General features: G+C 43.5%; 8 protein-coding genes across 8 annotated transcripts; 3 read left to right on the top strand and 5 right to left on the bottom strand.

The window, feature by feature from the left end:
- Positions 1–641: 641 nt before the first annotated feature.
- URA1 (dihydroorotate dehydrogenase) lies at positions 642–3,248 on the top strand (the record flags this gene model as incomplete). Its single annotated transcript, XM_064824458.1, has 6 exons — positions 642–836; positions 900–1,012; positions 1,086–1,195; positions 1,250–1,319; positions 1,374–1,522; positions 1,627–3,248. The coding sequence occupies 6 exons, from the start codon at positions 642–644 to the stop codon at positions 3,246–3,248; spliced, it is 2,259 nt and encodes a 752-aa protein (XP_064677394.1).
- Positions 3,249–5,096: 1,848 nt separating this feature from the next.
- On the top strand, positions 5,097–8,135 carry ATC70_005160 (uncharacterized protein; the record flags this gene model as incomplete). Its single annotated transcript, XM_064824457.1, has 3 exons — positions 5,097–5,256; positions 5,312–6,422; positions 6,473–8,135. 3 exons carry the CDS (start codon positions 5,097–5,099, stop codon positions 8,133–8,135), a joined length of 2,934 nt encoding a protein of 977 aa, XP_064677393.1.
- Positions 8,136–8,162: 27 nt separating this feature from the next.
- On the bottom strand, positions 8,163–9,212 carry ATC70_005159 (uncharacterized protein; the record flags this gene model as incomplete). Its single annotated transcript, XM_064824456.1, has 2 exons — positions 8,163–8,929; positions 8,996–9,212. The coding sequence occupies 2 exons, from the start codon at positions 9,210–9,212 to the stop codon at positions 8,163–8,165; spliced, it is 984 nt and encodes a 327-aa protein (XP_064677392.1).
- A 1,169-nt stretch (positions 9,213–10,381) lies between these two features.
- On the top strand, positions 10,382–11,824 carry HAM1 (nucleoside triphosphate pyrophosphohydrolase ham1; the record flags this gene model as incomplete). Its single annotated transcript, XM_064824455.1, has 6 exons — positions 10,382–10,671; positions 10,742–10,760; positions 10,855–10,959; positions 11,076–11,442; positions 11,536–11,650; positions 11,710–11,824. The coding sequence occupies 6 exons, from the start codon at positions 10,382–10,384 to the stop codon at positions 11,822–11,824; spliced, it is 1,011 nt and encodes a 336-aa protein (XP_064677391.1).
- A 233-nt stretch (positions 11,825–12,057) lies between these two features.
- On the bottom strand, positions 12,058–12,381 carry gpi1 (pig-Q; the record flags this gene model as incomplete). Its single annotated transcript, XM_064824454.1, has 2 exons — positions 12,058–12,253; positions 12,314–12,381. The coding sequence occupies 2 exons, from the start codon at positions 12,379–12,381 to the stop codon at positions 12,058–12,060; spliced, it is 264 nt and encodes an 87-aa protein (XP_064677390.1).
- A 967-nt stretch (positions 12,382–13,348) lies between these two features.
- On the bottom strand, positions 13,349–17,566 carry ATC70_005156 (uncharacterized protein; the record flags this gene model as incomplete). Its single annotated transcript, XM_064824453.1, has 1 exon — positions 13,349–17,566. The coding sequence occupies one exon, from the start codon at positions 17,564–17,566 to the stop codon at positions 13,349–13,351; it is 4,218 nt and encodes a 1,405-aa protein (XP_064677389.1).
- A 38-nt stretch (positions 17,567–17,604) lies between these two features.
- PUT1_1 (proline dehydrogenase) lies at positions 17,605–18,708 on the bottom strand (the record flags this gene model as incomplete). Its single annotated transcript, XM_064824452.1, has 1 exon — positions 17,605–18,708. The coding sequence occupies one exon, from the start codon at positions 18,706–18,708 to the stop codon at positions 17,605–17,607; it is 1,104 nt and encodes a 367-aa protein (XP_064677388.1).
- A 1,422-nt stretch (positions 18,709–20,130) lies between these two features.
- Positions 20,131–26,127, bottom strand: ATC70_005154 (uncharacterized protein; the record flags this gene model as incomplete). Its single annotated transcript, XM_064824451.1, has 10 exons — positions 20,131–20,259; positions 20,320–20,517; positions 20,574–20,900; positions 20,983–21,325; positions 21,378–22,025; positions 22,076–22,263; positions 22,319–23,191; positions 23,247–25,045; positions 25,133–25,940; positions 26,008–26,127. The coding sequence occupies 10 exons, from the start codon at positions 26,125–26,127 to the stop codon at positions 20,131–20,133; spliced, it is 5,433 nt and encodes a 1,810-aa protein (XP_064677387.1).
- Between the last annotated feature and the right edge of the window lie 443 nt (positions 26,128–26,570).

Raw genomic sequence — 26,570 nt, 5'->3', positions numbered from 1 at the left:
AGCTCGCTCGATTAGATTCAGGTACTCTATCGCTTGATTTTAATGTTCTATTCCTTGGTTTTGTTGCTCTCTGGTGTCTCTAGTGCTCTTCTCGATGATTTTAGCCATTTGGTTTGTATTACGTTTTTTCTGGCGATATTGCATTCATGCCTGCTTTGTTGCGTTTTTTTGTTACAATGAAGGCCTATCATATGGTCAGCTCAAGTAATACATGCCATGTAAATTAGCCTCGCTTTCTAGGCACACGTTCAGAAAGCAGGCAAATGATTAATAACCAGGCTTATTTGTGCCTTGTGTGTTATCAAGCATGGTATAATGCAAACGTTTCGTTGTATAGCCAGTTTGGAAGGTGTGTCTCCTGTCTCGTAAATAGTGGCAGTTAATCTACAACTTTAGTTGAGTTTTATATTGAAGATTTGCTTCTTTTGGGACTTTCAATTTCGACAGGGAAAAATCTTTTCTGGCTATATTCATGTTTGAAAAGAAAAAAGTTTAATTCAACTCTTTTGTTCAAATCATCTCGTCTTTTTCTCGGAGCAACACGGCTAGCGTTTCTTTCTAGAGGATATAAAAAAGAGAGGAATTCATCAACTATATTAACAAAGAAGAGGATGCAGGCATCCATAGATAGTCTTGATACCATGGTCGTCAATGTTGACACGGCAGCAACACCATCTTTACATACACTACCACCACAAGAGGAAGAAGACAGTGTCAGCCAGCCAATGACTAACACACCTGCACCCGATGAGTCTATTAATGCATTGACTATTCCTTATATGTTGGATATCCAGCAGGAAGACAACCTCTCTATCGATGTAATCAAGCTCTACCAAGTAGGTGTTCCTAGCCAGCCTATACAATCACCATCCCAATTCACCTTGATATTTGTTGTGTAGGACTTGTTACCGAGCAAAGACAGCTACGACAAACGAGTCAAGTTTGTCAATTTGATGGAGCGTTTACTGAATGCTGAGTGGCCCGATCATGATATCAAAGCCAATGTTTTTGGGTATGACAGGACAGAGCTCTTTTATGCGAATCATAGGCCAAGACTAACGAGAATTCACATTGCAACACATTAGATCATCAGTCAACGATCTTGGAACGAGCTCTTCCGACGTGGATTTGTGTATCACAACAGTGTGGAATGGTTTACGAAACGTGCGAGTGCTAGCAAAGTTGTTTCGAAAATGTAATTTGCGCATGACTCTTTATTGGATTGTTTGTCACTCATTTGATTTCATAGGTGGTATGCAGCATGTCGTGTGTGTTCCTCGAGCCAAAGTGCCCATTGTGCGGTTGTTTGATCCAGAACTGTAGGTGCTTCAAGCGCAGATTGATGATGATCTTACTAACCTGCTCCCTTACAGACAACTTTCGTGCGACATCAATGTGAACAACACCATAGCCCTTCAAAACACAAAAATGATTAAAATCTACGTTGCACTAGACTCACGTGTAAGACCACTGATCATGACAATCAAACATTGGACAAAGCAGCGATCGTTGAATGATGCAGGTAAGCAAAGCAAGCGCGTGTGTGTGTGTGTGTGTGTGTGTGTGTGTGTGTGTGTGTGTGTGTGTGTGTGTGTGTAATATGCAAATTGTAACAATGTGCTTTAGCCAACGGTGGTACCTTATCCTCGTATACCTGGACTTGCATGATTATCAACTTTTTACAGCAACGACAACCGCCTATTCTCCCAGTATTGCACAAGATTGAAAGTGAAGGCAAAGACGAAGATTACTTTTACGACGATATAGACAAGTTGAAGGATTTTGGATTGGCCAACAAGGAAAGCTTAGGAGGATTGCTGTTTGCATTTTTTCGTCGATTTGCTATCGAGTTTGATTATGACAATCAGGTCGTTTCAGTGCGACAAGGCCGCTACTTGACAAAAAAGGAAAAGGGGTGGGATACTGGTAGAAACAAGATGAGCTTATGCGTAGAGGAGCCGTTCAATGTGGGTCGCAATCTAGGGAATTCAGCCGATATTGCCTCTGTGCACGGATTGAGATGTGAATTTCAACGATTTTTGGATTTGCTGATAGCTGGTGATGATTTGGAATTCATCTGTAGTTTATATCAACCTCTGCTGACTAACAGCACTGAAATACCCTCCACCTCTTCGACAGCGCCGAGCCATGATAGCAGCGTATTGTCACTCACATTGCCAGCTGAAAATCGCACACCCTCCTTTTTTTTGCCGATACACCCTTACACCCATTATGCAACTTCAGTGCCCACCACACACCCCTATGATAGACGAAGAAGCATGGTGGATGGCATCTGCTCATATCCATCTTCAATCTTATCTGATCCCTATTCGAATGCTCACTTTCCTTCATATACTTACCGTGCCCCTCCCATATCAAAACCATCTCAATTATCTTCCAATACGTTTCACCCTCGTTTCAGTTCATCACAAGCGTTAGATTCCATTCTTAAAGTGAGAAATACAAGACATGGAAGCCATCCATTGCCGCCGGTGCCTTCCACGCTGCTGTCTATGCTAAACATCTCGGCGAACCATGGCACAGATCAATCTGTAGACAAGATCTTTGCTCGTTATCAGAGAAAACAACAAACACCACCACCTCCACAGCAACAGCACTATCCACAGCAACAACAGCGTCATTCGCATGCTTCATCTCACCATGCAAATAACGAAGGAAAAGGCGCTAAAAAGGCCAATGGCAACTCGCATCGACGAAAGAACCAAGGCGGTAACAGCAGCAACACGCATGCTGGCAATTTGAATCATCATCATCACCATCATCATCATCACAAGGAGGACAATAAGAAGCCACAACGTAGATCTAGTGGGATGGAATGGCCAACGATATCGACCAGTATATCAACGCCTGGCACGTCTGCACCTGCTGATGATGTACCAAGGCCATCTTGGTCCAGTGAGCATCCACAGCGATCCAGACGATGGTCCACCACCAAGAAACAGCTGCAACAAGCAGAGACAGCTGCCAGTGCATCAGAACCCAAGAAGAAAACATTGGCAGAGATTGTCAAAGTGCATACACCTCTTCCACCACCACCTGCAAAACCAAAACCGCAATCACCTGCTCCAAGCATGAGTACATCTAGCAATAAAAGCAATGGCAAAAGTAATAGACGAAGAGGAGGAGGAGGAGGAGGAGGTAACAACACTAATGGTAAATCTAATTCCCAGCAACAACAGCAACAACAAAACAAACAAAAAAAGAAGAATATCAAGCCTCGTTCGTAAGGATGATTGTACATAGAAGAGATTATATATAAATACACAAACAATTGATTTACTTCATTTTGGATAAAAATGTAACAGCAATTTGCATAAAATTAGAACTACTTGTACTCTGTCTTGCATATCCACTATTGAAGGGCATGGTATCCATTTACTGAAAGCTCTGATAGCACTAGGTAGTGATGAGCATTCCGATCGTAATGAAGATTGCTGTATTTTAAGTGTCTTACTATTGATTACTGCCATTCATTCTTGTATGCTCAATTTCTTTGAAAATTTATGAATATATGTAAATGCTGCGTACAGAGATGCACAGCATGTCTAACTTTAGCTCGCTTAAATCCACTTTGATGCGAAAATTATACAGAGCATATCCACATTTTTTCGACTACAGCAGTATAGCCAGCATTTTTCAAATAGGGTGTAACATCCAGAACGTAGGCCTCCTTTTTCACTATAGAAATTTAATTCTTTCAGCAGCACGCTTCAAAAGCATTTATTATTATTATTGTATTGCCTTCATGATGATGAAAAGGGCGTTGAGTTTGCCAGCCGGCCCCACCAGCCGCCAGAATTAACTTCAACTCAGACTCTTATTAGTCTACTCCAGATTGACCATATTTTGATAGTTTTTCGACTTGATTGATCTATTTTGCCAAACTCGACTATAAGAATTTGCTAATCATCCTATGCTTCTTTAAGCTTTCTTGGAGTGCTTTTCAAGGCGCATCCAATGGTACCTAGTAAGGTAACTGTTTTAAATAAACTTATTGAACAATTTGTGAAAATATGAAAAGAGGTTTCTGGCCAAAAAGTCAACATTTTACATATCGAGGTCCCACAAAGATGATTTCAGGGGTTACTAGATCGATAGAAACATTTTGATTTAATACATACCATAGTAAAAGTCTTTGTTATCAAGGTCAAAAACGCGATTGTTCGATGTTCGATGAAAACCATGAGGGGTATATCATGCTTTTTGGTCGAATTTTGCCCATATTTTTCAGGCCCCAAAAAAGTTGAGCAAAGGTATCAGAAGGTAGCTGCCGGGTCAGAGCAATTATTTTGTGCTATTCCTGCGGCCTAACACAGCTTTTGAAATGAAAAAACACGGCTCAAACGCACCCAAATTTTACTTTAGTCTGCCTAGTTTTGAGTAGTAAAAGGCAATAATGCTATGACGTTGGCCCGTATATGCTTTTTTCTCATTGATACAAACGTGGCGCATCGTTGTATGACCTTGTCGTCAATAGTGGTAAAAGATCTCTGCATAGAAGTTGATGCAAAAAAAGCACGGCTTGTCTTTTTTTTTTTTTTTTTTTTCTCGCCCACCAAAACCATGGTGAGGAGGGAATTCCCACTCAAAGTGACGGCTGATTCAAGTTCCTTGCGGATGATACTTGTAGCTATGGATGCAGTATAATTGATTCAAACAATCAGATGATAGCAAATATTAATAGATCAAGGGCCAAATCCATTGATGGCATCATGGCAAAACTCCGTGTGATTAGGATTGCGCTGTTGCAAGTATACAGCATGATACTTGTACTCTAGCGAGAATACACCATGCAGTAAATCACCGAGTAAAAGAAACCTTCTTTTACTCTAGCCATTTGTTTATTCTCGTTCATGTAAGGTACAATGTCGAGTAGCACAATTCATGTTTCCGTTTCAAAATGAACAATCAAAGTGACTAGTTTAAAAAAAAAAAAAAAAACGCTTTGGTGGGCTCGCAAAGGGAAATGAAGGCAGAAAAAAAAAAAGCCAACAATGCCAGAATTCTATTCTCTCTCTTTCCTCTGTTTTATTTACAACAACAAAAAAAAAAACATTCTGGTGGTGGTGTACAGAATGACAAACGCACTTGACCTAGAACCACCCGCAGACAACCGCAAGCGATGTCGACCAAATGACGATGAGGAGTCCATCAGCGAAGAAGACATCAATGCGATTGTCACTATTCTGGGAAATCAATTGCTCATTGTTAAAAAATCTATCATGACAGAAAAAGGTAAAGCTGCACTGTCATTCACAACAGACAAGTAGGCTCACTCTGCTCATGATAGAATCGTATACACCATCTGCTGCTGTCACTTTTTTGCTCCGTAGAATGGATGTAGTGGATCCGCAGGATGCAAGATCCACAGAGATCTACTGCTTGATGACAGCTTTCATGACAGTCTATTTATGCTTTATTCGAGTGCTGATCCAACAGCCCGATTTCGGCCGTTTCATGCAACTGTTCAACGACCACGACTCGCTACTGAATCAAGAGACACAGCCTTTTTTGTGGTTTTATGCAGTGCACCACATGTCAATCGTGGATGATCTGGATAAACAATTATCAACGTCAACAAAACATGGTGCCATGGCACACATCGACTCCATCTTCTCCAAATTCTATACGCAGTATTTTCTAGAAATGTCAGCAGCCAAGCACCAAAAGGACCATGGACAATATTACACACCTCGCTCTGTGTTGCGCTTCATGTGGGATCGATGCGCCACTGTATCGCAATTGATTCAGTTACTGCAACGCCAACAAACAGGCATGTGCCGTGTATTTGATCCCTGTCTAGGCATCGGCTCTTTTCTGTGCGAATTCCTGACGCGATTCATCAAAGCATGTCGATTCACTGTATGGGGCGATCCTCAACGACTGACACAATTGTTACTGCAAGATATCCCTGACCATATATTCGGCATTGAGATTGACCCCTTTGCCTACCAACTCTGCAAAATGAATATGATGGTGCACTTGTATCCCTTGTATCAGCGCTTGTGCGAACTGGGTATACAGCTACCACCGCAATCTGTTCACCGTTTAAGGTTATTTTGCAATGACACCTTGAAGCTCAACGTGGAATCCAATCCTTTTTGGAATACCGAAACCGCAGATCAGTTTGAGAAGTATTGGCTGGATCAATTGCGTGACACTTGTAAATTAAAATTTGATTTTATCGTAACGAATCCACCTTACATGATTCGAAAAACGGGTTTTATCACTCAACCAGATCCAGCCATTTACGACGAGTCGAGACTAGGAGGCGCCAAACTCTCTCAAGCCTATTTGTACTTTATGTGGATTGCTTTACAGCGGTGTGACGACACACATGGGCAAGTGTGTTTAATCACGCCTAGTCAATGGGTGGTGCTGGAATTTGCAGAGCAGCTAAGGTAGTATACACGCATTACTAGTTCAATCAGTGATATTGACCTAAAGACAGATCCTGGATCTGGGATCACTGCAAACTACTCGACATTTACGAATTCGAGCCCTTCAAAGTGTGGCCCAAAGTACAAACCGATTCGCTCATTTTTCGCCTATGCAAACGCACAAGCTCCCTACCCAGCTCCAATCATACCTTATACCTTCGCCATGTCGGCAAAAACATGTCCCTAATGCATCTATTAGACATCTATCACAACTTTAGACCCGATCAGAAGCAATCCCATACAGACAGCTCACTCAAATACAAGCATACACCGCTAACAGAGCACAACAGACAACTCAAGACAAAGCATTCCTCATTTTCTTTCCTATTGCCATCCGTGTCCTTTTTGGATCAACTGGAAAGCATGACACAACATCTGGGACGCATTTGCGATATTGATCCAGCAGCCAAGGTAACTACTGCAGCACCTTTAATATGGAATCGAGGGCCCAATACAAATCCAGTGTATTCACTCGTTGTGCGTACAGCGTGGGCAAGAGAAACATTTGGCAAGGAAACATGCGATCGATGGTTGAAGCCTTGCTTTTACTGGAACGGCAAAACCATCTCATCAGCAACAGGGGGTGGCAAAGAAGGCGAATTTTGGAGACACAGAGACCCTTTACGGCTAGGAAAAAAGGAGACATCCGCCGCTGAAGCATACACGCCGTATTATGGTGTGGACGTGCCATGTTACTCTATGATTTTGGTAAACAAAGAAGACGTAGACAAGTTGAAAGAGGATTTCAATAACAAGGGCCCTTGGTCTGCTTTGTATCTCTATCTGCGCGATGCGCGTGTTGCTCTGCAAGCAGACAAGAAGGAGGAAGACATTGCCAACTGTCAGTACAACAAGTGCGGTTTAGTGCCTGTCAAGATGATACATCCCATCAACTGTGGCTACTTTACACGATCTCAACCACGACCACGCTTCTTTATCGATAGACACGAGATGACAGTGACAAACCAGTGCATCTACTTTACCATCAAATCCGATTACCCCTGGCAGGATCCAGATTACTATTGCGGCTTACTGAACAGTACGTTGATCATGTTTTTCATCAAATTGCACTGCAGTTATGATCAGCAAGGCCGTATGCGGTTTTTTGGAAGACTGATGGCTTACGTTCCATTTGCACCACCCCCGACACTGGAATTCATGCAACAAGTAGCTACGTTGGTCCAGGGAGTGACACTGGCAAGGTCGTGCTTGTATCCCTTCTTACATTACTGCAAAGGTGGTCAGCGACTGCTAGAACGCGTGCGCAATTTTGAATGGCATCTCACGCCTGTAGAGGCTGGCATTGTGCGTCACTTTGAGCCACCTGCCGATTGGAAAGAAGGCATTTCCACCAACACGGCAGAACTCCACTGGATGATTGACCTCATACACACAGTGAACAAGGACAATGCGCACGATACTTTGGTTGTTCTCTTGAAACTGAATTCACTGTTCCAACTAGCCATAGACCAAATGATCTACCACCTGTACCGCATCCCACAAGCACTTCAACTCGAAATAGAACACGATCTCAAACTAGACAATCTTCGCCAAGAATGGCCCAACTTTAGCCTACACATACCAAGCGAAGCGGAGGGCACAGCAAACATATTAGAATGGTATCAGTCAATACTGTCAAGGGCTAAATCGTTTATTGATTTCTCAAATAAATAAAAACTGTACATACTAATACGCTCTGCATCACGAATACGATGGAGGTGGGGGGGTTAATGTAGGACGGTCTATGTAGTTCAAATGCTGGGCTGTAGGATGCTCGTCATCAAACAGCACATCGTCTGTGTGTCCGCCGTAAGCAGGTGGAGGTGCTGATGTACGTCTTGGTGCAAACGCTGCTTCTCTTTGGTTTGCAGCACCAAACAAAAAGTCCTCATGTCCAAAGTTGACAGAGACATTGCAAGGCCCTATGGATCCAATAACGGGATGCACGGGATACTTGAATCCAATCGATGCTTTTCCAAGATTCTGTCCATTGCGAGTGAAGAATACAGTACCACTTTGGTACAAGTAACCTACACCAACAACATCGCCTTCCTTCACAGCAGGTCCATACGACCTGCCAAAGGACGGATCACTGGCAAACACGGTGCCTGAATTGGAGTGATAAGCGATCGAATGTCGGTGCCATCCTGGTATTCTCCAGCGAGGATAGGGTTTGGTGGCAAATCCAATAGCCAGTGTATCTTGATCGCTCAATTGCAGCACTTTGACTTCCCAATAACTGAATTCTTGCATGGGCACAGGTAGATTGGCCATGATGCTGCCTTGTCCCTGACAAAATACGATACTGGAGGGATCGTCCATGATGGCTGCATTACTTTCTTCTTCGGAATCAGCGGTGGTAGGTGTTTCAATGAATCTCCAAGCTAAAACCCCTTTATCAATGACTTCAGGTTGCTTTGTTACGTCTATATAGTGTGTTGTATTGGGAGGGTATTTGGATTGCCATTCTATAGAGTAGCGAGCATCAAGTTAAAAAATTTTCTCTCCCCAGACATCATGGATGGAATAGTTACTATATACAGCTTGCAATGTTCGATCATCCACTACTCTATCGACAGCAACAGATTGTAATGGCTGCCAATCATTGCGCGCCAATGTAGACAGTGGCTCTTGATCACCTTTAGATTTCATACGCCTTAAAATACGAAGACCGAGACATGCTGATAATGAAAGAAAAGCAACGAGACAGACGATAATGACGGCATAAAATCCCTCTGTTCCTGCTACCATGGTGTCGCTTGATGTCTACTTGTGTTGATTGGTATATAGGTTGGATCACAAGCTTATATCTTTTTTGCGTTTGGTATTAGACGACGACAAGTTGTGTTGTAAAAAGAAAGAAAGAAAGAAAGAAAAAAAAAAAAGGAAATACAGTGATGTGCAATGTAATTATAAAGGGTTTAGTTGTGGTGTTACAGCCAAATGATATATCTTGCAATTTGTTTTAGGTCCCAGCTTTGATATTCCCCTATAGTGTTCTATCCTCCCCTTCAAAGTCTCTGTAAATTAACCTCGAAAGGAAAATATCTTCTTTTTCAGCGGTAATCGCCTTGTCGTACACGTTCATTAGATTGATTTTCCATCATCTTTTTTGATGTCATTGAAATGGAATTGGTAGAGTCGATCAGTTGTGTTGTCACGTTCCATGTTGATCAACATCTAGATTCTGTCATCAGAAATGCGACGCCACATTGCTTTTTCTGTACAATTTTAGTATCTAGATTATTTCTGTCCAACATTATTGATAATACCATATCATGCTTACAAACATCTTTATAATGGAGATGTTGCTTCAGTGCTGTTTCCATCCACTCGAATGATCGTAATGTGATGTTGCCTAGCAACAAAGTAGTCTGCTTTGGCGGCTCGGAATATTAAGCTGGATGTAGCTAGTGTCCAGGCACCTGATTTGATTCGCCTGGCAAGCAGGGCCAGAAATAGAAGCTTTCTGGACTTAGAACGACAGCTTAGTCTGACCGTTCGTGACAAGGATCATTTTATGAATCAGACAGACATCAATGCATAATGATACCGATCTCAAGCCATATCTATTCAATTATGATTATCCTTCCATCTTTCACCGAGAAAATGTCAAATCACGATCTAAAGCAATGCCTGTTTAGGGTTATCCATATGATTGATAAGAAAGAGAGAAAACAGAAAGCGTCTAAAAAAGGCAGTGATATAAAATTAGCCTGATAGATGTCGATCCTTTAGTGGGTTGCTATATTTATTTTATCATCTCAACCAATGACAACCTATTGAAACACAGTTTTTATTAGCTTTTGTTTTTGGGCACCTCGTTTCTTTTTTCTCTTTCTTTCTTTCTTCTTTCTCTTGTCTGTTTTGTTCAATATCCATCTCAAAAAAGTAGCAGCACATACACACCTCGACAAAAAATGGCGACAACAGTGCAACAATGTATGGATTCTTCCATGGTTTGGTTGGCCATGTACTTTTTCTTGAATCTTGGCCTCACGCTCTACAACAAGGTCATCATGGCCATGTTCCAATTTCCCTTTCCTTGGGCTTTAACAGCAATTCATACTCTTTGCGGTACCATTGGTTCTTATATTTTCTGGAAAGCTGGTATTTTTAAACCTGCAAAACTGGGCGAAAGAGAGAATATGGTCATGCTGATGTTCTCAGTATTGTATACGATCAATATTGCTATTAGCAATGTTTCTCTGTAAGTAAATTTGAATGGTAATTTGCTTTTGGAGAGGTTTCTCATTTATTTATTTTTATTTCCCTTGCAGTAATCTAGTAACTGTACCTGTAAGTACCATGCTCATGTAAAAAAAAAAAAAAAAAAAAAAAAAAAAAAAAAAAAAGGGTCGAGATGTGAGATGTAACAAACATGAAATGGTAGTTTCATCAAGTGGTTAGAGCAATGACACCCGTGTTTACAGTCATGTTGAACGTTCTATTCTTGAAAAAAACATATTCTGGTATGGTTTATACATCACTTGTACCTGTAAGTATGGTTCTTTAAGGAGATATGGCAAGAAAGACAGAGAGAGAGAGAGAGTGTGTGTGTGTGGCTGTGATGGCGAGGATGAGCAAACAAACGCTGACAAAACCCCCTACTAGGTGATTGCTGGTGTCGCATTTGCTACTTTTGGAGACTACAACTATACTGCCATGGGTTTTATATTAACAGTGTTGGGTACAGTGTTGGCAGCCATCAAAACCGTGGTTACAAATCGTGTTCAAGTTGGACGTCTCAAGCTTCACCCATTGGATTTATTATTGCGCATGTCTCCTTTGGCTTTCATTCAAACCATGCTCTATTCATACGCCACTGGTGAAATGGAACTCGTGCAAGAGTATTTTCAAACAAAACTTACAACAACCGCTTTCTTTGCTTTATTGCTGAATGGTGTTATCGCTTTCTTTTTAAATGTCGTGAGTTTCACTGCCAACAAAAAGACATCTGCTTTGACCATGACAGTTGCAGGTAAGTGGAAGAACGGTGTTGGTGTGTAGGACGTGACGGGAGCATAACATTAACATGTCTTGTGTGTGTGTGTGTGTGTGTGTGCTTATGTAGGTAATGTGAAGCAAGTGCTCTCCATTGTTTTAGCAGTAATTATTTTCGATCTGAGTATTACAGCAACAAATGGATTGGGTATCGTATTGACATTGGCTGGTGGTGCTTGGTACAGGTAATTATCTGAAGACATGCGGATGGATAGTGGGAGGAAGTATATTAATTCTTTGCTAGTAATGTGCAATTAAATGAAAGCCGCAAAAAGGCCAAGCTGCTGGGTGGCGATTCTTTGTTGGGTATGAACGACAAAAATGAGAGTGAACTTTCCAATATCAAGACACACAAATAAGTCGACCTCCTCAACTATACAACATTTACACAATTACACATAAATGGATTCCCCACATACACTCAACTGTTTTTTTTTTTCGCTACCTTCTTTTATACGATGATATATAAATATATTCCCTGATAAATACACTCCTCCTCAACCCCTCTTCTCTACCACACGAATTTGACACATCATCACACAAACCACGCACAAATAAATCGTACCATATTCAAGCAAGCATGAAATTTTATCTAGTTTTCGTAGATCCATTGTTGGTAAGTACGCGTATTTTCGTATTCAGGGATCCCCTTTGGAAACCACAACTTGATTTCGCGTTCTGCAGATGCAATGGAGTCTGAGCCATGACAAATGTTACGGCCTACGTCGATACCGAAATCACCACGAATTGTACCAGGAGCAGAGGCTAAAGGATTGGTCTCGCCGAGCCTATAAACAGATACAGACAGATACATACAGTGTGCTGATGATGAGCCATAGATAGCTTACATTCTTCTACCCGTCTTGATAACATCTTTACCAGCCCACGCCATGCCAACAACAGGACCAGAATGCATAAAATCAATGATGCCCTTGAAAAAGGGGTTTATCGTTGAGGTCTCTGTCGTGTTCCTCCAATTGTTCTCGAGCCGGATGCATCATCTCCATTGCTATCAATTGGTAGCCACGTCTTTCAAAGCGCTGAATGATTTCTCCAATGAGTCCATGCTGGACACCTGTTACATGCATTGCATTTGAGTTTCAACGCATTCCAAAAAAAAAAAGCCAAGTCCGTGCAACTACTCCCCATCAGGCTTGACCATAATATAGGTACGCTCCCTTTCGTAAATGATGAGTATATATGAGAAGAGAAACAAAATCTTCTTGTGATGGGATGATTACGCGCCGACTGTTCAACAATGAGCAAAGGTTTCATTGTCCTGAGATTCAATCAATGGTGCTCAATCTGACATGATTTGATGTCAAACTTTAGAAGTTTCAATACCAGGGTATATAGATCTTGAGCTACTTTTATGGGCTTATTGTTTAGAATGGAGCTATTCCAACATGAACGATAACATGTACTAGGTTTATTTTGAGCATCATATTCAATTACGAATGAGGCACTCGATACAATAAAATTCTTACCTTTACATGAGTAATCTGTATCCCAATTTCGCTGTACTTTGCATACATTTGAAGGGAAGAGGTGATGCAAGTATACCGTGTACCTGGACTATACATATTTAATAAAAATTTTGCGTTTTTCAGTAGTATACACACCTGAATGAGCAATAAGCAGCAATTTACAAGCATCAATTGTCGCCATGATATGGATGGCACTACACTTTGCCAATCAAGCCCTCCAATTCATTCTCTGCTTTTTTTTTTTTTTTTGTAGGGGAGTTGTACTCCATTTTTTATTTAAAGTCCTCTAAATGTCATGATGAGGGAAGAAGAAGACTGGATATATTTTTAAAGGCAAGGAAATGAAAGGGAAGCAAGGAAGTGGAATACGACCATAAAATACGTGGGGGTACATACTTACAAATCAAACTGTAATTCCGATTCCAAGCGAGACAGAGAACGGGCAATAGATGTGTTAACGTTGAGAGTGACAAAAGGGACATGGTCGAAGATGGAGCGCCAGTGGGCTTGCCATATACAGAGTAGACTGGTAGCGAAAACTTGGTAAACGGTAAGCTCTGGAAAAGGTAAGGAGGCAGAGCGAGTGGGTTCAGCTATGGATAGAGTTTGAATGCCGTGGAGGAATGGGAGAAGGACGTCGTCGGTCATCGGTGTGTGGGATAGGTATGTAGTGGCGAGGAACCGCCATACAGCGAGTTTGAGAGGACAAGTAAAGAAGAAATGTTGGATATCCTCCGGGCTCTGGGTCAAACAGAGAGGACACGAAGGTGAAGGGTGAGTTGTGGGGATGAAGTGGTGGAGGATCGATTTGGAGGGAATTTTTCGATGGATAAGTCTATACCATACAGTTCGGGATTGAAGGAGAATAGGTAGTTTCCAAAAGAGGCGCCATTGGGAGGGGGAAAGAGGTGAAGTGTTGATGGTGGGCATGTCAGTGGAAACCAAGTGTTTGTAGTATTGAATACTGTTGAGTGGCACTGTTGAAGGTAGTGGTGTTATAGGTTTGATTAGACGGCGAATGAGTGGGCGGATGTTGTGGGGGTTGGCACCAAAGGAGGCACTGGTAAATGAATGGCGAGGGGCCTGACGGCAGAGAGCGAGAAAGAATGGTTGGAGGTAGATTTGGCCTTCCTCAATCCAACGGGCAACTCGATGAGATATTCTTGGATAATGGCAAAACTCAAGGAAGGTCCAGTTTCTAAGACGGATCACTTGTAAGTCGAAGTCAAAGGTAAACACATCTATTGCGAGCAGTTTCTGGACGGCGTGATGTCGGTCAAACAGTTGATCTGGAGCTGTGAAAGAAGAGAAATGGGGGTGAGTAGAAGGGAGGGTATGTAAGATAATTTCAAGGAAAGGTAATGATAAACCTGTATGAAAATCTAAGTGACAGGTTGTGAAGGAACGAGGTATTCGATCCATGGTGGTAATGACATTGGTGAGTATGTTAAGGAAAGCTTGGTGTGGACTGGGTCGATGTTGGAACCAGATGGTTTGTCGAGCAGCAGGAAAGAGTAAGTAGTAAAAGTAATCAGAGAAAGCGGTAGAGTGGAAATACCATTGCAGGGAGTACTGGAGGAGTGGAATGCTTGGGGTGGTGTATGTCGGTAATAGTGGTGAATGACAGGCGGCTAAAATGAGGGGGCAAATCCAGCGCCATTGGAGAGCTTGTTGTTGGACAATGGGATCTAAAACTTGGAGGCCGCCATGATGGCGAGGCTGTTGAAGGGTTCTAAAGGAAAGTTTGGGGAAGATACGAAAGTTAATGAAGGAGGACCCAAGGCTGCGTAAGGAGAGTAATTGAGCTTTGGTGAAAATAAAGTTGCGCATGACATGCCAGAGTTTCGAGAAAATGAGTGTGTTGAGAACGGTAGCTCTTCCACGAATGGAGAGGTTCCGTTGGGAGTGAATATGGATGCATTGTTGGATATTGTTGTAGAGTTGCTGGAAAGCGAGGTTGCGTTGGGATAAACTGGAGCATATGGGATAGCCAAGATATGTTACTGGATCAGGAGAGGTGCGGTCATGCATTTGGTGGATTTGGTGAGTAGCAAGAAACTCGCGCCAATCTGGTTGTGGTTGTCCAGAGAGCGAAATGGCTATAGTTTTTCTGTAATTTAGTAGTGCATTCGATGCTTTCATGTATGCATTGATAGAGTCCTGCAGAAGAAGAAAATCCGAAAAGTTCTTCAAATAGACTAATGTGTCATCTGCATAGGCTAGAATTTTGTACTTAATTGGATTGCGATGGGTGGGAGAGACTGAAGGAGTGTTGCGAGGGGAGTCTGGCGGAGGGGATGAGTTGGTGAGGCTTTCGGTTAGATCGTCCACGTCGGCAGTAGGTGATGGATGTGGTGGGGCTTCTTGTTGTACATGGAAACCCTCAAAGGTAGGGTTCTGTTGAATGGAGCGGAGGAAAGGGTCAAAAGCAATGTTGAAAAGGAGGGGACTGAGTGGATCACCTTGGCGAAGGCCTCTTTCTTGAGGGAGAGGTGCCTTGGTGATGTGGCCATTAATGTTGATCTGAATGTTAGTGGAGAAGAAAAGTGAGATGATACAGTGTGTTAAAGATTGTGGAATACCAAATTGGAGCATAATGTGTTGAAGATATTCGGGATGAATACGATCATATGCTTTTTCTTGATCCAAAAGAAGAGCAATGGTGGATGAATGGTTGGTAGTAGCTAGGAGTTTGGTGGTCTGTAATGTGAAGCCGTGCTCGCCAATGAAGCGGTTCGGCATGAATCCAAGTTGTTGGGGGCTGATTAATTGTTGCATATGTGGCATCAGACGCTGATTGAGCAGGCGTGTGAAGATTTTAGCATCGCAGTTGATTAACGAGATGGGACGAAAATTCCTCAGGTCTGTGAGATCGCCCTTTTTAGGGAGCAGGCACATGCAAGTAGTGAGCCAGCTGTTGGGAAAGATACCGAGGGTAAGAGCCTCCTTGAAGACGGCATGGGCAAGTTGGGCTGTTTGTTGGTGGGATAATAGCACCGCTAGGATTTCATAGGGTAGGCCATCCGTACCTGGGCTGCTATGGTTGGGCGACCGCTGGGCACCAGTCATAATCTCGTCGATGGTAAATGGCGTCTCCAAGGTGGGTTGGCTGTTTACTGGGATCTGTGCTGAGGCAGGGATGGTGTTGCAGAGTTCAGAGATGCTGGTATAATCTATGGAGTCAGTAGTATATAGCTTACGATAAAAACATACTGCAGCATCCTGCATAGTCTCTGCCGTATCGCAGATGGAGTGGGTGTCTGGATGTTGGAGAGCTAACATGGTGCGTTGAATTTGTCTAGTGGCGATTGTGCGTTTGAGGTATCCGGCAGACGTTTCACCCTGTTCACGCCACATTTTACCCGCACGAATGGTTTGTTGGATGGAGATCTCCTGTTGCAGATCGCTGATGAGTTTCTCGATAACGGGTAATCGTTCTCGGAGAATGGCTGGTTGATTCTGATATCGTTTGAACAACTGGTTGCGTTTCCTTTGAAACCTTTTGAGCTGTCGGTTGCGCCAAGAGCTGTGGCGGCGACCAATGCGACGGGCAATGGTTTTCACTACGGCCTTGAGTGCATCCCATTGTGCTTGAGGGGAAGTACCTGGTTCCTGGAAGAACTGATCTAACGCCTGGTGGATTTCGGTGACGAAGTACTCGTTCTTTGCTAGCTGGGGATTAGCTCGCCAAAGTCCAGTACCCTGTTGAGAGGAGGAGAATTGAAAGGTGGTATTGAGGATGGCATGATCAGTCCATTGGGAGCACATAAAATCAATGGAGGACGAGTGTAGTTGTTGAAATAGCGTTGGTGAGCAGTAGACATAATCGATGGTCGACCGTGAGGTCCCGCGACGGAATGTTGGTAAAAGTGGCCCATCATGTTTTGAGTGGGTACATTCGATGAGGTGATTGCTGAGTAAGTCATGCCAGCGATGTTGAGCCAGCATGGCAGAGTGGTGGTGGGGTTGATCTGACTGTATAGGGGGAGAGAAAGAATCAGTAGTATAGTTGGTGTTGTCAATGGCATAAGAGGTAGCATGATAATTAAAGTCACCTAGTATAATCAGAGATTCACGATCCACTGCAATCGTGGATGGTTCCTCTGTAGATATTGGAGGTGGTTGGATGTCAATGGTGATGGGAAAGGTGTCCAGAGCCCAGGTATCGGGGTGAAAGAGTGGAATGGTAAGCAGTTGTGAATAAAAGTGGGCTCTGGACGACGCCGTGGCAGGAGCATAAATATTAACGAGTGTGATGGGTGAAAAGAGTGCATTACAGTGTGTTACCTGACACACTATAATCCGGTCATCAAGGGTAACGTTGAGCGGTTGGATGATGATTTTTGGGTTGAGGGAGACAATACCACAGTGGGATGTCCAGATGCTGGTGTTGGTTTGAAATTGCATATTCAGTCGTTCACGGACTGATTCGGTAGCATGGGTTTCTTGGAAGCATAGAATGTCATATTTCAGTTCAGGATTACGAAGGAATCGTACAAATTCGGAACTGGTGGTTGGGTTGGAGAGCTTACTGAGACTTCGACAATTGAGTGAGCCTATCTTAATAGTTGATCTATAATCTGTCATAGGTGGGTTAGTAGCATAGTGTGTCATAGAGGGGGCATAAGGGTGGGGATTCATATAGTTACTAATTAGGCCACGGGGGCTGAAGTCTCGTCAGCTCGGATAGTGGTGGTGTTAGTGATGTTTGCCTCGCCCATGGTGAGGTCTTGTTCAGCGGCGGTGGGTGTAGTAGTCGTTTGTTGACGCTTGTAAGCTGGAACATAAGTTGGTTTGATGGACTTAGCTAGTTGGGCATACTCGTCTTCAGGAATGAAGTGTTGCTTAAAGCAGAAGAAGCGGGCCACTGCCAGTTGGTGGTGCGGATCCTTCAAACGCCCGATGATGACCTTCAATCGAGCAAGGAAAAGGCGGCGACATTCGGCAGCTAGGAAAGTAGGATCAGAGTCGGTATACTTGGGGTCACGCAACGTGGTGGTGTCCATGGGATCGAACTGGATAGGTGCCAACTCGTACTTGGTCAATTGGGCTTCCAAGGATGGGATGTAGTCTATGTGGACGAGAAGGCCACAAACATGACGGTCGGGGAAATGGATATCCAAGATCCGCTTGTTGTGGATGCCCATAGCATGGAAGTTATCCCTCATTTGGCTAATGGGCGAAGGGCTACGGTTGGGAATGTAGACAAATCGGTAACCATGGTTGGGTGACACGACCGAAAATTGACGAGCAGCAGCAAGACCGGCATCGTTAACATTAAGGTTGAGAGGTTGAAGCCTCTTTCGAGGTATGGTTTTAGCTTTGGGACGTTTGACGGCAGCAGGGTCCGCTTGTTTCTTGGCGACGTCGGCAAAAGAAGGTTGGGCCACAGTAGTTGAAGGAGGTGAGGCAGCAGTCGATTCAGGGGCAGGGAAGGTCTGCGGAGCTTGCTGTGATTCAAGTTGACGAATCCGTTGCTGAGCATCCTCTAATTGTTTTTTGGTGAGATCCAAGGAGGAACGAAGGACCATGTTCTCCTGGATGAGAGCTTGCATCTCAGAGATTTGGGATGCTTGACTATCGAGGCGGGCGTAAATGTCCTTGAGATAGTCAGGGAGATTGGGGACGGAGTGAATGTTGAGGTCACTCAGTGAAAGAGGGGAAGGCTGAGCAGGGATCGTCGTGGTTGAAGCTACGTTGGGCACGGCTACGGGAGGAATAGCGTTGGCAGCAGGTGGTAGGGTGTTCTCGGCCATGGCTTTGGTGATGGAACGGGTGAGTCGGGTTGTAGCTGTTAACTTGGGACGAAGGCTAACAGATGAGGGAAGAGGGGTAAGTGTTTGTCTAGCTAACGTGGAGAGTCGACGTTTAGTAGAGACAGACGGGATGGTAGACGTTGTAAGGCGATTCTTAGTGGTTGTAGAGACTGGCTTGGATGGAGGAGTGGGTGTTTTACTGCTTGGATTTGTTGGGATTTTCACTTTATTTACTTCTGTTGTTATTATTTGTTTTATCGCGTTAATAGTGTTGTTTTCGGGGTTTGAAAGGCCCTAAAAACAATTTAGACGAAAGAAAGGTGTCATTCTCTGCTTAGCATAGTCTGCTCCAGATTGGACAAATTTTGATCCAAATCGACTTGATTGAACTATCTTGTCAAATTCGACTATATAAACTGCAAAGATCATTCTGTATTTTCTAATGCATCCCAAAAGTGCATTTCAAGACGTATCTAATAATGGTGCTAATTATAAACTGCCTTTTGAATGAATCTACCGAACAATTCATAAAAGCTCAAAATAATGTTGTCTGCCAAAATGTCGAGATTTCATATACAAGAGTTTCAATAACAGTGGTTTCAAGGGTTGCCTTGGATCAATAGAACCATTTTTTGATGTAATACATTCTATAATGAAAGTCTTTTTTTTGGGGGGGGGGGTGGAGCAAAAACGCGATCGTTTGATTTTTGATCAAAACCATAAGGTACCTCTCAAGAGTTTTGGCCATGTTTTCCAGGTCCCAAAAAGGTTGAGCAAAGGTGTCCCAAAGTTAGTGCTAAGTGAGAGCAATTGATTGGTGTCATTCTGAAGGTCTAAAATGGTCTCTAGCACGAGAAAATACTGCTCAACTGCATGCAAACCTCGCCCTGTTTTGCAAAACTTTTGAGTGTCGAGAAAGGTAATGCATGTATACTATATGCTGGTAATATATATATATATATATATATATATATATATATATATATATATAGGCCCATCTAATATTCTTCGCAAACGCATAAACCAGACTTGTGTATAGATCAGAAGCATTCCTTGGTCCAGATACTTGATAACCATATGCGCTCCTAATGTATGTCTGCATGAGCAAGTATCAATGCTTCAAGTACAATGATAAGATGTATTTAATGAAGGCCTACCATAACTAGCCAACGGATTAACGTGCAACTTTCATACACTAAATAAATATCCTTTATTTATCAAAACATACTCCATCGTCGCAAATAGTACGCATCATTACCAAGTGAGGTAGCCTCGATATTGCTTTCATGACGTACATGTTCAGGATAGCGAGCATGATGGCGTACTATGGACAGTTTCTACTGATGCATCCAAGAAGCAACGTAGAAAAGTCAATTTTACAACAATAAGTCGTTTATTAAAGACTTTCAATGATTCAACATGCTAAGCGTATAAGAAAATCTCTCCTTCTGCACAGCCAAACAGTAGCAACTGATCAGTTGGTATAATATTGAATGAACTGACAGCGGACTTCATGATGGAAGGCTTGAACTTGGATGAATACGCCTGAAACTAGATATGATTGCAAGTTTTAGATGCCGTGAATCATGCTATAGGATAAGCCAAACTTACATCGTCATTGATCGGTATAAAGGAAACTGAATTGTTGCTATTGATAGTAAGTATCTCGTCCTTGAATATATCCAACGAAGTGACATCCTGCGGGGCAGAAATGGTCTTGACAAGCGCGAGTCGGTTGACGTTCCAACAACAAATCAAGTGATCTGCTGGTGCACAGGACAATAGCAAATCGTCTGTATAAAACTTGATCTATACATAAAATGTATCAATGCCAGCAGGCACTCGCTTGAGTGAGTCTTACTTACCGAAGTTATCTCGGTATCGCCCCCTTTCCAGCTAGCAACCAGTGTGCCTGTTCTAGATTCAAGCAACGAGATGGCGCCTGTAGAAAAGCCGACAGCCACCAACGTCTCTGCGGGATTTACAGCTATCACTCTGATCACGCCGCTCAACATGGTGCTTGATTTCCATGTGTGCAATGGGATGTGGTTATGAGCGTCGAAAAACGAAATATTACCATCGACCGTACCACCCACGAGATGCCTCGATTGGAATATCGGCTTGAAAGACACAACGGAAGATTTTGCGCCTGTGAATTGATGTAAACCTGCGCCTGTTTCCAGATCCCATAGCTACAAGTATAGATTAGCCACACCAGAGTATGAATTTACCATAGTAAAAAAAAAAAAAAAAAAAAAAAAAACCCCAACTTACATGCACATGACCATCGCAACTCGCTACAATATCGTTCAATCCACCTGTTGTCATGAAATGCACATCATTGATGGTCGCTCGTTTGTGGCCTGTGTAGGTCACCACACTTTCTGAATACGGGCTGGTCTCCCAATGTTCAATCCCTTGATGCACGTTCAGGGACCAAATCTTGACCGTCTTGTCCTTGGAACCAGAGGCGAACAGTTTAGCAGGTTCGTTCACTGCAAATGTGCGAATAGCAGCGCTGTGGCCTGCAAATCCTCTCAGCTTGAGATCGTTGAATGAGAATTGCATGGATTTTGACATTTCCTCAGAGTTTGTAGAGAGGAACCGGTTCCAATTTCTATATAACGTCAATGAGATGGTATAGTCGCTTGCCGTCTGATGCTACCTACTTTTTATCTTCAGGTGATGGCTTCCATTTGGTTTTCCAAGGCAGTACACTGGTAGGCACCTTAGTTTTGCTGCTCTCCTTGTCCGTGGGCTTGATCAAGGTCATGTCACTCAATTTCTCAGCATGAATGAGCGTGGATGGTGTCGATGTAGCAGAGGACAGCGCGATGCTGGCATTAGACACCGTTGCTGTTGATGATGCTGCTGTATTGGTGAGTGTCAAGTCAAGCTTTTTATCCACACAATTGGCGTGTGTCAATCCGGATAACTGGATATCTTTGGTGGCGTAACCCAACAAGCGAGAGATGTCAATGTTCTGCATGCTGTTCTTTCCTACTCCTATCGACAGGTCGTCTACAATGAGCTTTGATGCAGAGGATTTGGATGATATAGAAGAAGCATCATTGTCAGCTTGTGATGACTTTTTGATGGGCACCATCCACGACATGAATTTACTACTGCTGCTCGTCTGTTGCTGTTGTGGCTGCTGCGATGTGGTATCTGATTTCGTAGATGATATACTCAGAGGCGATTTCTTCTTGGTAGGTGATGATTCAATACGCGATGTAGATACTGATGCTGTGGGCTCTTGGAGCAGGGTGTGTTGGTGGAATGAAAAGTGGTTGAACATCATGGTCTCGATAGCATCGCTGTACTTTGTTTATAAGTATCATGCACTGTATTTGGTAAGCCAGCTTACCTTGTGGGTATCACACGCCGTAATTTCTCAATAGACACAATCTGGCTAAACTTGTAATAGGCGTACATCATTTGATAGCTCTTTTGAGCTGCAAGTGAGCTGGATGGCTTGCTCTTGGTCAGAATATCATCACCGTCCTCTGCATTGACAGTGAAGCCAGAAAAGTACTTTTGCAGAGTAGATACAATCTATGATCTGATGAATACCAAATCCACCTCATGGTACAAGAGCCCTCTTACTTACCGTGGACTCCCATTCTTGCAGCGTCAGCTTTTGACTTGCCATCAAGAGATAATCAATGGTCTTGATGCTCAAGGTCAATCTCAATTTCAGCTGTTCTGGCTTGATGGCTGCGACATCATCTGCTGTATGAATAGGCTCCAATAGCTGATACAATGTGGAAATGAACCCGGATCTGAGTTCTGTCACCAAGGCTTCATTCGACATGTAGGGCACCAAATCTTGCAACAAGGTCAGTATAGAGCATATGCTTTGTGTGTCCTTGCTGGATACTGTTTTGCGATAGTTGTCAATCAGGCTAATCAGATAAGCGTATTGCACAGACGTAAATGTAGATCCAAAGCCTCCAATGATACGCACCGTAGTACGGATCAATGAGTAGCGTATGTGGTTGTCCCTGAGGATAATCTTGACCAGTTGTCGCACAATGTGCTTGGATGTCAGAATGGGGCCTAGCAAAGTACAGATGTGGGTCATTGCATCGCCAGCAAGATCAGACGTGGATTTGGATGTCTCTGTGTTGGTGGTTGCGTCAGACGTGACATTGGCTGCTGCTGTTGATAGTGGCACCGACTTGTTGCTGCAAGCAGGGTCGTGAATAGCCAGTGCTTCCAGATAACAGGGCAATAGCTGCTGCAAGAAGATTGAGATTCCCAGCCGCTTGACGAATTCATAGATAATTTTGTTTCCAAACAGTACTTTGGGTATATTGGGCCGCAGTGACTCAAACATGGATATAATGCGCTTCAGTAAATGCCGTCTTGCTCGTTCAGGTCCCAATCTCTGAGCCAGTTTTGGAAACAAGCTAATGGATCCAATGCGTGTTTCAACATGCGTGAATAGCTGAGAGAAACTAGGCAGCAACAGGAAAAAAGCCTAGGCGCAGTGTCAAGAGTCCATCCTCTCCATATCCCCAACGCATATCACTTACCTCGTCCTCTAAATCGCAAATGCGGTCAATCCATTTATCCGCTAGATACAACCTTCTTGACCACTCTGCTTGATGAAACGCAGCCAGGTAATCGTACATTTCAGGTACTGTATCAGGGAACGGGAACGAACAGCGACTGCTACGCACAGTCATGACAGGAAACGATGCGCACAAGATGGCTTTCGCAGTGGGTCTGTCTTGCCATGCGTCTGCCGTTAAAGCAGAGATCACACTCGTAACAGCAGGCGAGACGTCGATCTTGCCGGTGGGTGCAATATCGTAAGCGACGTCGCCATTACCTACCTCAAAATAGCCACTGGCCGGCGCTTGCGATGGCTCTCCATCTGAATCCACAACCTTGGCATTACCCGCTGTGTAGATGCTTTGAATCACACGGCCCAAGCAATCCATGTCATGCGAAGCGCCTACAGCAAAAGCAGTAGGCAGTTTGTTTTTGGCGCCCTGTGTATTGTCCATGGGGTCAATACTAAAACGGTGAGGTGGATGTGGGTAGATGGGGTTCAGCACAATGTCGCATTGGTTCATGGCGTTGTACTTGGCTGCAAATGCCACCATGTCTTCATAGTGATCCAAGTCGTCAATGAAATACAGCTCATCGGTATCAAGTGGCATGCGAATAGACTCTGTTCGAAGCACGGAAATGAAGGGCTCTGCTGCTGTAATGGACGATGGTAGGCTGCGGCTTGTATCGATGGATGAAGCGGTGGAATGGATGGAAGGTGTGCGGTCTCTGTTGGTGTTGATGGAGGCTGCTGCTGTGGTTGTCCCCGTAGGCGACGCATTGGCCATGTGGGAGAGCAATCCAGTGGTTGCACTGTCCACGCTGTTGTTGTTGGAGAGGACGGTTTGTCTTGTTCTAACACTGTTGCTTCGATGCGATTTCGTCGAGATGATGGCTGCTGTTGTGGTCGTTGGCAAGCCTGCTGCTTCTGTTGTCTCGACATGTGCAGTAGTAGGCATGATATGAGGCGAACTCACCATAGTTCCTTGATCTCTCTTTTTGGTCTTGTTCCAATTGCATCCACGCTGAGGATGTTTGTCCTTGAAGAGCTGGATGATGCCATGCTTCATAAAGCTGTTCTGACCAGCGAGTAAAGGCAGCGCCACGTTCTTGGCCTCGATCGCACCTTTTCCGGTCAAATCATTGCCAAACGTCAAGTCGATCCAGTGATGCAAGTTGCGTGACACATAATCGCTCTCCAATGCTTCCGAATGCTTGCGTATAAAATCCTCGGGTGAAGCGGCCCACGTGGGTATCTGGATATCTGGCATGTCTGGATGAATTGACTTGAATATGGTGGGGTCCGTATAAAATTCGGGTATGCATTCATCGGGTGTCCACTGGTACAGTCTTTGCATGGACGAGGGGTATTCATTGGGCTCGTACTTGGACCGGACAAATTGACACAGCACAGGTATCGGTGTCTTTCGCGCCTGATAGACATAGTAAGTGATATCGGACAAGATGTCTGTAATGTGATGCGGTACAGGTCCATCAAAGGTGAAGTCAAGCTGCTCATCGCCTTTGTTGATACGAAATTTGGTCTGCCTAAAATTGCGCCAGCCGTCTGCAATTGAATCGCCCGAGAAATCTGTGATCCAGGGCAGAATGGGATAGAAATTGGGGTCTCCTTCTCGTCTGCCTGCCAAGTGATTCAATGCCATCAGATAGCTATAGTTGGAAATGGTGCCTTTGACCCAACGAATCACAAGTGGTTCCTCTGGTATCTCTCGAGACATTTTGGATAGCTCCTGTTCGTATAACCATTTCTTCAAATCTAGAGTTGCAGACGTGCTGAATAAGGTATCTTGTTCTCTCTCTCTCTCTCTCTCTCTCTCTCTCTCTCTCTCCAACTACTGCTTACCAAAATCAAGCGGATTTGGCTCGAATTCTATGCCAGCCAACTGGACCCATAAATTCTCGTCTACCAGGATATTGGAAGCCTTGATGCCGCCATGCATGATACCTCTACTATGCAAACTAGCAATCACCCGCAACAGCTGATATATGATGAACGATTTCTTCAGATTTGAACTGAGAACACCTGGATTGTAGGTGATCAAATCCTGCAATGTTGCTCCACGATAAGAGGCCAGAAAATAGTATGCTGTGTCTGTCTCGATCAATGCAAAGACGTTGGGTAAATTGGAGTTGGAGGTATCGGATGCTGGCTCGAGCACTTGGTTCTCTTGCTGTAGCACAATATGATCATCAGTATTGCCATTGTCGTCTTGTTTTGTTTTATTATTCGATGCTATTTTTCTGAATCGCTTGCAACTGGGCCACAACATGGTCTGTATCGTCCTTACGAAATCAGTTTGCTCATCATCTTCTTTGTAATCGTTAAATACATCATGAAGCATTTCAATTTTCTGATCTGCTCCTTTTCCCTCCAAAAGCGATTGTATGTAATTGATCAACGGCCATCTTTCTTCTGTTTCTTGCTGCTGCTGTTGAGCGTCTTGCTGGCTGGCTGCGGATGTTGGCTTATAGACTGACAAACCTTTGGCTCTTTCTTTACATAGCACTGAAACATAGATATTGACTGTAGGTGATTGCTTCTGCAGCGATCCCTCTGTTGCTACATTTCGAGCGTATCCAGGGTTCTTTAATACAAGGGGTTCATCTGTATCGGCGGTGCTATTGATTTTCTCAATCCATTCTGTATCTACCTACACTCTGTTGAACATGGGCTGCCTGACGAGCTTGCATAAACCAAGAAAAAAAGGTGCTACTTACCACACAACACGCGCTTGAACCAGTTTTTCTATCCAGTGGGAAAAATGGAAATGCTACATCTATCTTCAAGTCTTGTTGTATCTTTTGCTTTAATTCTTGTGTGCTATAGCTATTTCCCATGATATATATATATATATAGGGAAGCCCAAGAGGATGATTGTACAAAAAAAAAAAATGTACAAAAGAGGGGAACAACTCGAGTAGCAATGTAAATATCAGTTTGGATGCAATTGAGGAACCGCCCTTGTGCCACACGTAATTGGCATCACATTTGCTTTTTGAGAGAGGTACATGTGTGTATACTTGAAATCAACTATAGACACTGCTATGGTACGAAATCACAATGAAAAAGTAGAGGCGTTGTCTTGATGAATAGAGATATGGGTGAAGAAACAACTAGCTTGACCGTGGTTGTCAATGATCTGAACTCTGGTGTCTGCTCTGCGACATCAAAAGTTGCAGAGGTTCTCATAGCAACATCAGTAGCAATGCACACGGATTATTCATAATAGCTTTTCTCATAGATGGTCTTGATGTTTACATTTGTCAGAATAGAATTCACG

The sequence above is a fragment of the Mucor velutinosus genome (assembly GCF_035048745.1).
Source record: "Mucor velutinosus strain NIH1002 chromosome Unknown tig00001542, whole genome shotgun sequence".
NCBI classification, from domain to species: domain Eukaryota; kingdom Fungi; phylum Mucoromycota; class Mucoromycetes; order Mucorales; family Mucoraceae; genus Mucor; species Mucor velutinosus.
This window is presented reverse-complemented; position numbering and strand designations above follow the sequence as displayed.